General features: G+C 42.8%; 1 protein-coding gene across 1 annotated transcript; it reads right to left on the bottom strand.

The window, feature by feature from the left end:
* Nucleotides 1–743: 743 nt before the first annotated feature.
* On the bottom strand, nucleotides 744–4,737 carry LOC132888355 (extracellular calcium-sensing receptor-like). The gene is made up of 6 exons (XM_060924412.1): nucleotides 4,544–4,737; nucleotides 4,096–4,384; nucleotides 2,429–3,181; nucleotides 2,113–2,340; nucleotides 1,823–1,943; nucleotides 744–1,657 (listed from the first exon to the last, which is right to left on the bottom strand). The coding sequence occupies exons 1-6, from the start codon at nucleotides 4,735–4,737 to the stop codon at nucleotides 744–746; spliced, it is 2,499 nt and encodes an 832-aa protein (XP_060780395.1).
* Nucleotides 4,738–13,640: the final 8,903 nt, after the last annotated feature.

Below are 13,640 nucleotides of genomic sequence, written 5' to 3'. Positions count from 1 at the left end.
AAAATCACTTGTTAGTGAGGTTAATCAGAAGAAAAGGTTTCAATCTGCTAAGGAGCATAAAAATGTGTATTCTGGATCAGTGGAAAAAGGTCATGTGGCCTGATGAGTCTAGATTCACCATATTCCAGAGCAATGGGCACAACAGGGTAAGAAGGGGGGCACAGCAGGGTAAGAAGGGAAGCACATGAAGCGATGCAGCCAATGTTTATAGTGGCCAATGTAGAAGCCGAAAGAGAAGGTGTTATGATCTGGGGTTGCGACAGTTGGCAATGGCTAGGCTCAGCAAAGATATGTGACAATAAAATTAAGTCAGCTGACGACCTAAATATACTGAATAATGATCTTATCACAGTAATGGATTTTTTTCTTCCCTGATAGACTAGAAATATTCCAGGATGACAATACCAGGATTCACATTGAGGAATTATTTTACACATGAATTGGCCATGACAAAGACTTTGGGATATGCTGGAGAAAACTTTATGGAGTGGTTCAACTCTTCCATCATCAATACAAGATGTCAGTGAATTATAAATGCAATTCTGGAGTAAAATAAATGTTGCGATGTTGCATAAAGTTGTTGAAAGAATGCCACAGTGAATGTGTGCTGTCATCAAAGGCAAATGTGGTCCAACGAAATATTAGAGTGTTTGCCTTTTTGGCCAGGCAATATATTTAACATAATGTGTCCAAGTTCAACTTTCTTCAGCTAAAATGATGTACATGTTGGCAGATATGAATTTTTAAAGTGCTTTTGATGATATTTTACCCATCATATTTTTCTTTGTGTTTAGTTCAGGTTTAAGCAGAATAATATAACATTTAGGTGTAAATATACAGAACAGTAGAGCAAAACTAGAGGCTAAAATAGCAAATATCTCCACAGCAACAGTAAATTTTCCAGGAGAGCTGACATAAGCTGGAATAAAGGTGATCCACACAGCACAGAATATGAGTATGCTGAATGTGATGAATTTAGCTTCATTAAAATTATCTGGCAATGTTCTAGCTAGAAAAGCCAAAACAAAACAGATGGAGGCAAGAACTCCGATATAACCCAGCACAGCCCAGAAACCGAGAGCTGAGCCCAAGTTACATTCTAATATGATCTTTTCCTTGTAGTAGTTCATGTTCTTATATGGGAAAGGAGGAGAAACTGTTAACCAAAAAACACAAATAAGGACCTGTATAAGAGTGAATGCAAGTACACTGAGTCTCTGCTGTAGAGGTCCAAACCATTTCATGACATTACTACCTGGAAGTGTAGCCCTAAAGGCCACTAACACCACTATTGTTTTCCCTAGAACACAGGAGATGCAGAGGACAAAGGTGATCCCAAATGCTGTGTGGCGCAGCATACAGGACCACTCAGAGGGTGGTCCTATGAAAGTAAGTGAACAGAGGAAACACAGAGCCAGGGAGAACAGCAGCAGGAAGCTCAGCTCTGAGTTGTTCGCTTTAACAATGGGAGTGTCCTTTTCTATTAGAAATAAAATAGCTACTAACACAGTTAATATAGCTCCAACCAAAGAAAAAAGTACCAGTATTATCCCCATAACTTCTGTAAATGAAAGAAACTCTATAGCCTTTAACACACATTTATCTTTGACAGCATTAGACCAAAATTCTCCTGGACACTGCTCACAGTTATTTGAATCTGTAAAACAATCATGGTTAATATCATTAGGAAAGAAAATAAAATGTATCTTGTGGATTTATTTATTAATGCCTTTGTTGAGGAACTGTATTCTAAATAATGAAATGAGGATACACAATGTACAATTCACAACTAGTCTTTGAAACTTGGTAAAGCTGAAATTACCTGTCTGGTTACTGATCTCTCCCTCTGCACATGATATACAGTCATAGCAGCAGACAGGCCTTCCTTTCTGTGCAGCTTTTCTGGTACCTGGAGGACAGCTCTCACTGCACACAGACCTTGGCTTCTAATATGAACAATATATAATGGCAGTTCCATGCAGGTGTTGTGCTATAATCTTTCACTGATCAGTAAAATTCAGGCTTTTAAATTCAAACTTATCATTAAAAAATTGTGGATTACAGTTTGATTACATTTCATCACTAAAAAAAAATAGCAACCAGTATATGTACCTCTCTTTCCTCTCCAGCCCAGACTATATCTTGAGCATTTAGGACAAACTGTTGTCCACTTGGTAGAGAGGCATCATAATAGCCCACAACCTTTAACTGCAATTCTCCATTGACCCCTCGTTGCCAGTTCACCACATCGTACTTTGGAGCCGTTGCCCCAGTACTGTCAAACCAAATCTGGTCTCCTACTTTACTGGTAAAATTTACCCTTTTTAGAGATTTAATAACCTTGAAAAGAAAAATGGAAAATTAATTATTTATTCCATGACAATATAAATCATGAACATAGCTTGCTTTCTTCTCTTGTTTGTCTTACCTGCCATGCATGTATTGTTTTGTTTTTCTCACAACTCTGGTTTTCTGTGCATCCCAACAGGCTGTGTAGAGAATGTGCCACAGCATAAACTGCATTGTAGGCATTATTTGCATATCTCACTTCTGGTATATCGTTACTGTAGTTTTTTAACTGAATCATATCTTCATATTTACTGCAGTTGTTTTCAGGTTGAGAAATGTTTCCCTCTGAGTGCAAGCAAGGGAGTGCTGTTTGCCAAAATCCTTTGGCAGCATAGTCAGCAAAACCACTAATTTTCAATTTCCCCACATCAAAACCAATGGCTCCGGCCAATACACTGTAACTTGCTGGTGTTAATAGATCAACAGCAGAAATCCATGCAGCACCAATCATCTGGTATCCAGTAAGATTATTTAGAATAAGCTGTTCTATTAGAAGGTTCATATCAAAGTAAGAAAGAAATACGATAATTACTCTGGCAGTGCCTTTCTTCACAATTTCAGCCACTTTAATCATTTTGGCAGGATATGACCGGTCAAACTTCTCAGAGTACTCAACACATATTCCCTCCTCTTTAGCTGCATTCAGAAAAATTGTCATTCCGTTGTTTCCATAGTCATTATCACTGTACACAGCTCCCACCCAAGACCAGCCAAAGTGCTTGACCAGATATGCCAGTGCTCTACCCTGGTAGTAGTCACTTGGAATTGTCCTGAAGAAAGAGGAATACTCTTTTCTGTTGCTCAAACATTCACATGTGGCAGAGTGACTTATCTGAGAAAAGAAGGAGACGTAAAAAAAAAATCACGAAAGCCTCTTTGGGTGCATCTTGCACCAAATGATTTTTTTTTTAAAAATATGTTTATTTGGACCTAGAAAGAGAAAATTAGAGGGTAGCCTGCTTTATCATAGAAAATAGCAACTAGCATTCAACTGAAGAACACAAAAGAAAATTACCATCTGCGAATACAATGATTATTCTGGATTATGTGCATGATAAATCCAAATGTATACTCGTATAAATGATGCTGATAATAAGAATACCACTCATTCAGCTAGCTTTACTATGCTATCCTGGTCAGGTATGTAATGGATACAGAGCCAGTCCTGCAAACAATGTGCATAAGGCGATCATCTAAAAAAGTTCATGCACTCTTTCACACCTAAAGACAATTTAATGTAGCCAGCCTGCCTATATGCTTATTCATGGATGGTTGCTGGAAACTGGAGAACCCAGAGGACACCCATGCAAACATGGAGAGAGCATGCAAAACTTTGCATAGAGAGTAAGCTGAGCACAGGATTGAACCCAGGATCCTGTGGCTATTATGTGTCAGTGGTACTCACTGCACCACTGTCTCATGCATAAGAACACCATGCATAGCTCAAAAACAAATCGATATTTAGGATCAACATACACATTTGGTGGAACATTAAACATAAATACAATAATTTACCACCTTGTTTGAATTCTGACTCAAAGTACAATTGAGCTTCTCTTAGCTTTTGAGGGTAAAAAGACTATCAGGGGATTGATGATTAGTAAATTGATAAAAATAGATATATAATGACTTAATTCCAGACACTTCGCTATACATGAAGATAATCATTTCATGCATATATCAGTTGTGTTTTGTAACTGTTAAATAAATTGTTTTTAAATAATGAGTAAAATCATTTATTCTTACCACGGGGATATTAAAGGGTCCTGTAGTTTTTGTAAGTGCTATAGTAGGAGTAGATTCTGACTCCCCTATGATAGCTTGCACTACTGCTTGTCCAGAACATGTATCCTCCGCTGTTATCTCCTGACCATTCATCAAAGCCATGGCTGCCTGCATAGATAACAAGCTTGAAAGACAATTGTCATAAATTTTGTAACCAACTGAGACATTCGGGAGCAAGCTGTTGCTCCTGTTGATTTCCTCAATTGCAAAAGTCATGGTCTGAGCAATGCGGAATTCACTCAGATCAATTCTACAAATATACATAAAAATTGTATAAAATGTCTTATTTATTTATTACTATAAAATGAAAACTACAAGTAATACAATGCAGAAATACTGATTATTATCATGCAGAAAATTTCAGATTCCCCAAAATGACCACAGTGACAAAGTTTCCACTCTAACCAACCTAATGCAGGTTAAAGGTTGAGGTTTTTCAGTATATGCCAGTGACTGCATCAGTGTTCCACGATGTATTGAAAAGATAGCTCCAATTATCACATCTCCATCTTTGGACAACAAAGGATTTTTTGTGTTTTCCAGAATATGGCAATTTTCTCCCTTTGTTGGGCTAAGAAAAAGGAGTAGTACAAGGAATACCATGACAAAGTGTGACCAATGCTTTTTCTGGATCACTCCTCAAGCTACATAGTATTTATATATGTCTAGACATGCTCTGGGTGTTCTCTGTATGATCAGTCTCTTTGGACAAATCAGAGAGGTGGTGAGCTTTGTGATGTCATTAAGGGACAGGATGCTATCTGCAACTCTCAGTTATATCTTTGTTTAATTATTTTAGCATATAGGCTGACGTGCTGTCAAACAATTTGGCCAATGTTTTTGTGTTTTTATATTTATTGTATGTGTTCAAGCACTTATGGTATATACAGTGTCTTGCAAAAGTATTTATCCCCTTTGTGTTTGTCCTGTTTTGTTGCATTACAAGATGGAATTAAAATGGATTTTTGGAGTTTAACACTATTTGATTTACACAACATGCCTACCACTTTAAAGGTGAAACTTGTTTTATTTTGACACAAACAGTAATTAAGATAAAAAAAAACAGAAATCTGGAGTGTGCATGGGTATTCACCCCCTTTTGTATGAAACCCCTCAACAAGAGGTGGTCCAACCAATTCACTTCATAAGTCACATAATTAGTTGATTAAGGTCCATGTGTGTGCAATCAAAGTGTCACATGATCTGACACATGATGTCTGTATAAAATCAACCTATTCTGGAAGGGCCCTGACTCTGCAACACTATGAAGCAAGCAACATGAAAACCAAGCAGCACTCCAAACATGTCAGAGACAAAATTGTGGGGAAGTATAGATCAGGGTTGGGTTATAAAAAATATCCCAAACTTTGAATATCCCAGCAAGCACTATTTAATCCATTATAGCAAAATGGTAAGAATATGGTATCATGACAAACCTGACAAGAGAAGGCCACCCACCAAAAGTCACAAGGAGAGCATTAATCAGAGATGCAAAAAAGACACCAAAGATGACACTGAAGGAGCTGAAAAGATGGGAGAGATGGGAGTATCTGTCCACAGTACCACTTTAAGTCATCCACTCCACAGTGTGGGGCTTTATGGAAGACTGGCCAGAACAAAAGCCATTGCTTAAGAAAACACATTTGGAGTTTGCCCAACAGCATGTGGCAGATTCCCCAAACACATTGAAGAAGATTCTCTGGTCAAATAAGTCTAAAATTGAACTTTTTGGCCATCAAGGGAAATGTCATGTGTGGCACAAACCCAGCACCCTGAGAACACCATTCCTGCAATGAAGCGTGGTGGTGACAGCATCACGCTGTGGAGATATTTTTCATCTTCAGGGACAGGAAAGCTGGTCAGGACTGAAGGAAGATGGATGGCACTACATATAGGGCAATTCTGGAGGAAAACCTGTTTGAGTCAGCCAAAGGTTTGAGACTGGGACGAAGGTTCACATTCCAGCAGGACAATGACCCTAAACATACAGTACTGCTAATACATCACTGGAGTGGTTTAATGGGAAACATTTAAATGTCTTGGAATGGCCTAATCAAAGCCCAGACCTCAATCCAATTGAGAATCTGTGGCATAACTTGAAGATTGCTGTACACCAACACAACCCATCTAACTTGGAGTTGGAGCAGGTTTGCCTTGCAGAATGGGCAAAAATCCCAGTGGCAAGATGTGCTAAGCTAATAGAGACATAGCCCAAGAGACTTGGAGCTGTAATTGCAGCAAAAGGTGGCTCTTTAAAGTATTGACTTTGTAGGGGTGAATACCTATGCACACTCCAGATTTCTGTTTTTTTTTGTCTGAATTATTGTTTGTCACAATAAAATAACAATGTACACCGTTAAAGTGGTAGGCTTGTTGTGTAACTCAAATGGTGCTGACCCCCAAAAATCCATTTTAATTCCAGCTTGTAATGTGACAAAACAGGACAAACACAAAGGATGATGAATACTTATGCAAGACACTGTATAGGAATATATATATTTGGCACTCCTCCTCCCACTTCTGACTGGTGAGGTGCAGCTCGCAGCTCCCTGCTGACAGCCGACTGGTCTATGCTGACCTAAGGAAAGCCATTCTGCAGCGGCTCGACCGCTCCCCAGAGCAACATTGTCAGCGCTTCCGGATGCTGGCACTGGAGGAGGTCAGCCGGCCATTTGCATTTGGCCAGCATCTCCAGGACGCCTGCCGGCAGTGGCTGGGGGCGGAAGACCATGATGCCAACAAGATCATTGATCTGGTGGCACTGGAGCAGTTTATCTCTTGACTTCCAGAAGGAACGGTGGAATGGGTCCAGTGTCACCACCCAGCATCGCTGGAACAAGCCATCGAGCTGGCGGAGGACCATCTGGAGGCAGATCCGATGGCAGGCAGACAAGGCATCTCCCCTCCCTTCTCTTCTCTCTCTCTCCTGTCTCTTGTCCCCCTCTCCACCCTGTTCCCCTGCCACGGAGGCGGCGGCTGGCTCCCCCCAGCTGGTCCATCGCACCCGTGGTGTCCTCCCATCTCCCTCTTTTGTGTCTGTGTTGTCTCCCCCTCAGGTGAGTGACACCCATGACACCAGTGCAGAGGGAAAGCCTGGGCAGGTGTGCTGGCGCGTCAGGGAGTCGGAGCATCTCCAAAGTCAGAGCTCCGCTAGGGAGGTGGGTGCTCTAATCTGGATCCCCTCTGCGCCAGAAACTGCCCCCGATTGGGCCGGAGTGCATCGCATACCGGTGAGTATTCAAGGGGATACATATCACGCTTTGGTGGCTTCTGGTTGTAATCAGACCTCAATTCACCAATGCCTGGTGCAAGGTGAGGCATTGGGGAGAGCACAAATGGTGAAAGTGTTGTGTGTGCAAGGGGATGTTCACCATTACCCTCTAGTGTCTGTCCATATTCTATTCCAGGGCCAAATGCATAGAATAAAGGTGGCAGTTAGTCCCCGTCTTACCCACTCATTGATTTTGGGTACTGATTGGCCGGGATTTAAAAAACTAATGGAATATTTAACATGTAGTGGGTCCTGTACTAGTGGGTCACAGGAAGATCCCGGTGTGGCACTGGCGGGAGAAGCTGTCACACAACCGTCTATGTCAACACTGCATCAGAGTGAAGAGCAGCCCACTCCTCCTCCTTCTCTCAGGGATTCCCTTGGGGATTTCCCGTTAGAGCAGTCGCGAGACAAGACTGCGGTATGCATTTCACCAAGTGAGAGTAATCGATGGTCAAACTCTTTAGCCAAGCGCGGCACCGACCTTCCCCTATTTTGCCATTATTAAAGATAGATTGTACCGAGTGACGCAGGACACTCAAACTAAGGAACAAGTAACCCAGTTGTGAATCCCAAAGAGCCGTAGGGAACTCTTATTCCATGCAGCTCACTTTAATGCCATGGCTGGACACTTGGGGCAAGACAAAACACTAGCCTGAATAATGGCCCGGTTCTATTGGCCAGGGATTTGCGGGGATGTCCGTCAGTGGTGTGCGGCATGCCGTGAATGCCAATTAGTAAATCCCGCGGCCAATCCAAAAGTGCCGTTGCGCCCTCTTCCTCTAATCGAGACCCCGTTTGAGCGAATTGGCATGGATCTCATCAAGCCATTAGATCGGTCAGCATGGGGATACCGCTTTATTTTAGTTCTTGTGGACTATGCAACATGATATCCGGAAGCAGTGCCTCTCCACAATATCTCAGCACGCAGTATTGCAGAAGTGCTCTTCTGCTTTATCTCCCGGGTCAGGATTCTGAAAGAAATCCTGACAGACCAAGGCACTTCATTTATGTCACACACACTGCGTGAGCTGTATGGGTTACTGGGGATTAAGTCTATCCGCACCAGTGTCTATCACCCACAAACGGATGGCTTAGTAGAGCGATTTAACCAAACACTCAAAAACATAATCCGCAGATTCATAAGTGAAGATGCACGTAACTGGGATAAGTGGCTCAAGCCCCTGTTGTTTGCAGTACAAGAGGTCCCTGCAAGCCTCCATGGGGTTTTCTCCCTTTGAATTATTATATGGGCATAAGCCACATGGCATTCTGGATGTGCTACGGGAAAATTGGGAGGAGGGACCTTCAGCAAGTAAAAATGAAATTCAGTACGTTCTTGACCTGCATGCAAAACTCCACACCCTCATACACCTAACCCAGGAGAATTTGTGGCAGGCACAAGAATGTCAAAGCTGGCTGTATGACAGGGGCACGCACCTTAGAGAGTTCATGCTGGGAGACAAAGTGCTCGTATTATTGCCCACGTCGAGTTCTAACTAGTCGCCAAGTGGCAAGGGCCCTTTGAGGTCACACAGCAAGTCAAGGACATCGACTATGAGGTGAAGCAAATGGAAAGGGGTGGAGCACTGCAAATCTACCACCTCAACCTTTTAAAATGCTGGAATGAGGGGGTCCCCGTGGCGTTGGCATCGGTAGTCCCAGAGAAGGTGGAGCTGGGTCCAGAGGTAAAAAAGATAACATCTCAGATCACTCTGGTCCCTTGTGGAGACCACCTCTCACCGTCCCAACTCACGGAGGAAGCCAAGTTGCAGAAGGAATTTTCCGATGTGTTCTCACCCCTTACTGGTCGTACCCACCTCATAGAACACCACATTGAAACGCCCCCAGGGGTGGTAGTGCGTAGCCGCCCTTACCAATTGCCCGAACACAAAAAAAAAGGTGATTCAGGATGAACTCAAGGCCATGCTCGAAATGGGCATCATCTAGGAGTCCCACAGTGACTGGAGAAGCCCAGTGGTCCTGGTTCCCAAGATCGACAGGTTGGTCCGGTTCTGTGTGGACTACAGAAAGGTCAACACGGTGTCTAAATTTGATGCATACCCAATGCCTTGCATTGATGAGTTGCTTGATTGGTTAGGTGCTGCTCGCTTTTATTCGACACTGGATCTAACAAAGGGATATTGGCAGATCCTCTTGACTCCTCTATCCCAAGAGAAAATGGCCTTTTCCACACCATTTGGATTACACCAATTTGTCACACTCCCTTTTGGGTTATTTGGGGCACCCGCTACGTTCCAGCGGCTTATGGACAGGGTCCTCCGCCCTCATGCTTCCTACGCGGCGGTCTATCTAGATGACATTATAATTTACAGTAATGATTGGCCGCGGCACCTGGAACACCTGAGGGCCATTCTAAAGTTGTTGAGGCAGGCGGGCCTCACAGCTAACCCAAAAAAGTGTGCGATTGGGCAGGTGGAAGTACGGTATCTGGGGTTTCACTTGGGCCATAGGCAGGTGCATCCCCAAATTAACAAGACCGCAGCGATTGTGGCCTGCCCAAGGCCCAAGATCAAAATGGAAATGAGACCGTTCTTGGGGCTGGCTGGCTATTATCGTAGGTTTATACCTAATTATTCAGACGTCACCAGCCCGCTAACCGATCTCACTAAAAAGGGGGCTCTAGATCCGGTCCAGTGGACGGAGCAGTGCCAATAGACCTTCTCTGAGGTAAAAGCTGCACTGTGTGGGGGGCCACTTTTACACTCCCCTGACTTCTCTCTCCCCTTTATTTTGCAGACTGATGCATCGGACAGAGGGCTGGGGGCTGTTTTGTCCCAGGAGGTGGAGGGCGAGGAGCACCCTGTGGTGTACATCAGCCGGAAACTTTTGATGCGTGAAAGTAGGTACAGCACAATTGAAAAGGAGTGTCTCGCCATCAAGTGGGTGGTCCTCGCCCTTCGATACAACCTGCTGGGGTGCCCTTTCACTCTCTGTTCGGACCACGCGCCCCTCCAATGGCTCTGCTGCATGAAGGATACCAATGCGCGGATCACCCATTGGTATCTCGCCCTCCACCCATTTAAGTTTGAGGTGATCCACAGGCCCAGGGCGCAGACGGTGGTGGCGGACTTCCTGTCCTGTTGGGGGGGGAGTCAGCTTCAGGCCAGACGGTTCCCTGGCCTGAGTCGGGCGGTGGGGGTATGTGGCAGTGGGGGCATGGCCAAGCAGCTGTCTGTGAATGGAGGGCGGGGTCGGAGAAGATAAGTGGCTAAGTCATTCCACCTGCTGTCAATAATGTGTGTGTGTGTTTGTTACAGGGATGGAGCATAAAAGGAGAGAGAGAGCAGAGAAAAGGAGCTCTCTTCCCAACCACAACACATGTGTGAATGAGTGAGTGAGAAAAAAGAAAGCTGAAAAGCTAAATAAAGTTGTTTGGATAATATCAACTCTCACCTGCCGTGCTTCTGTGCTCCACCCACATCAGGGATTGCTACAATACGTATATAATACATTTTATTTATAAGCACCTTTCATGACACTCAAGGACACTTTACAAGAATAAAACAGATAAAATAAACAACAGATAAAAACTACACAAAAAATGTGTGTGTGTTTTAAGCATTATTTTATTTTAATTTTGATAATTATGGCCTACAGCACAAAATAACATCTCAAAATATTAGAAGATTTCATTCTGAGTTTGAGTAAAATCATATAAATACCATGTATCTCTTGGTCTATTTCAGTACAGGCAACAACAATCATGGGGAAAACTGCTGACTTGACAGTTGTCCAGAAGATGATCATTGACACCCTCCACAAGGAGGGTAAACCACAGAAGGTCACTGCTGGAAAGGCTGGCTGGAAAAGGGGAATAAGCAACAGGGATGACCACAGCCTTGAAACGATTGTTAAGAAAAGTCAACTCAATAACATGAGACAGTTACACAAGTGGTGGACTGAGGCTGATGTCAGTGCATCAAGAGCCACCACGCACAGACATCTTCAGGAAAGGGGTTACAACTGTTGCATTCAAAATATCCAGCCATTCCTGAACCAGGGACAACATCCGAAGAATCTTACCTAGGCTAAGGAGAGAAAGAACTGGACTGCTGCTCACTGGTCCAAAGTCTTCTTTTTCAAATAAAAGTACATTTTGCATTTCATTTGGGAGTCAAGGCCTCGAGTCTAGAGCAAGAGTGGAGAAGCACAGAATCCAAGGTGTTTGAAGTCCAGTGAGAAGTTTCCACAGTTTGTGATGATTTAAGGTACCAGGTCATCTGCTGGTGTTGGTCCACTGTGTTTTATCAAGTCTAAAGTCAATGTAGTCATCTATCAGGAGATTTTAGAGCACTTCAGGCTTCCATCTGCTGACAAGCTTTATGGAGATGCCCATTTCCTTTCCAGCAGGACTTTGCACCTGCCAACAGTGCCAAAACTATGACCAGAGCCTTTACTTTCAAAGCCCCACAGTTATGGAAAAGCCTTACATGTAGTTTTTGGAAATCTTGCACAGTCTCAGTATTTAAGTCTTGGCTGAAAACATATCTGTTTCATCAAGCCTTTTGTTAAGAGCTTTTTATGAAGTAAAGGAGTAGATCTGGAGGGTCCTTGGGCATAGAGTGTTTTGGTAAAATAGGATGTATAGATGTGCGTCTCAGTCTCACACATTCACTGAGGTTTAATTACAATGGAGTGGCTGGCTGCTTAATATCCCAAGGCTCCCTCATGCCTGGCTCTCCCTTTTAGTTATGCTGTAACAGTTATTCTTGCCAGAGTCCCTGCTTGCACTCAGTGCACAATGCATACTGTTTTCAAACATTAGGTCACAATGGGCATACCGAACGACATGTGTTTCTTTCTCTCTCTCTCTCTCTCTCTCTCTCTCTCTCATTTCTTTGTTCTGTCTCTCAGTATGTCTCTCTCTGTCAAGTTACTCATCAGTCTTGAGATACCAGTTATTCTGGCCTCTCCTGTTCTTTGGCTTTGCCTGATCTATCCTGATGCCTTACTTATGGCTGGAGTTCTCATCACTTTGTGGAGGATGGCCCCATATGGACAGTTGAAAGATTTGCTTAGAAGACGGCTCTGAACACTTACAGTTTTGCTATGATGGTTTAGGACTACAACTGTCAGGATAAATTTAGGACTCCAGTTCTCATGTACAATCTTGCACTCAAGTCTCCATCAATGAACAGTTGATAACATCAACAAAATGGCATTCATGCTAAAACTATCACGAATTTCCTGGTTACACAACTGCACTTTGTGACTACGTAGGACACAGTTATAGAAGCAAGTTTATAATAATCATGTTATCTGTTATCACCCAAGTGAAGATGGGTTGCCTTTTGAATCTGGTTCCTCTAAAGGTCTCTTCTTTATTTCATCTGAGGGATTTTTTTTCCTTGCTACCTTCAGCTCAGGCTTGCTCATTAGGGATAAATAAATTTATTACAGATAAAATTAGTTCATATGTTTAAAGTCTTTATTTTTTATGTAAAGCTGCTTTGTGACAATGTCTGTCATGAAAAGCATTATACAAATAAACTGACTTGACATGAGCAAGATCTTCAACAAATCACCCCCACCACAGAAGAGTCTGCAAAATTTTGACTGACCTTAATTAGAGAGCACTTAAATGCCTGGTGAAGTCGAATCATAAACATGTCACAGTAAAGCTCATACCTATATCTAATAGTGAACTTAAGAGCGTTTCAACATGCACCATATGACAAGAACTCAAAGGACTGTGACTAACTAGTCATGTGACCATTAGAAAATCACATGTTAGTGAGGTTAATCAGAAGAAAAGGCTTCAATCTGCTTGGCTGCATAAAAATTTGTATTCTTGATCAGTGGAAAAAAGGTCATGTGGCCTGGTGAGTCCAGATTCACCATATTTCAGAGCAATGGGCATGTCAGGGTAAGAAGGGAAGCACATGAAGTGATGCAGCCAAAATTTATAGTGGCCAATGTACAAGCCAAAAGAGACAGTTGCTACAGTTGGTCAGGGCAAGGTTCAGCAAAGTTATGTGGCAATAAAATTAAGTCAGCTGACGACCTAAATATACGGAATAACGATGATATCCCAGTAATGGATTTTTTTCTTCCCTGATAGAATGGAAATATTCCAGGACAACAATACCAGGATTCACCAGGCTCAAATTGTGAAAAAGTGGTTCAGGGAGCTGGAGGAATCATTTTACACATGAATTGGCCATGGCAAAGTCTTTGGGATATGCTGGAGAAAACTTTATGGAGTGGTTCA

Source organism: Neoarius graeffei, chromosome 6 (assembly GCF_027579695.1).
Source record: "Neoarius graeffei isolate fNeoGra1 chromosome 6, fNeoGra1.pri, whole genome shotgun sequence".
NCBI classification, from domain to species: Eukaryota; Metazoa; Chordata; class Actinopteri; order Siluriformes; family Ariidae; genus Neoarius; species Neoarius graeffei.
The sequence above is the reverse complement of the archived record's forward strand: the minus strand, read 5'-3'. Positions and strand labels throughout refer to the sequence as shown.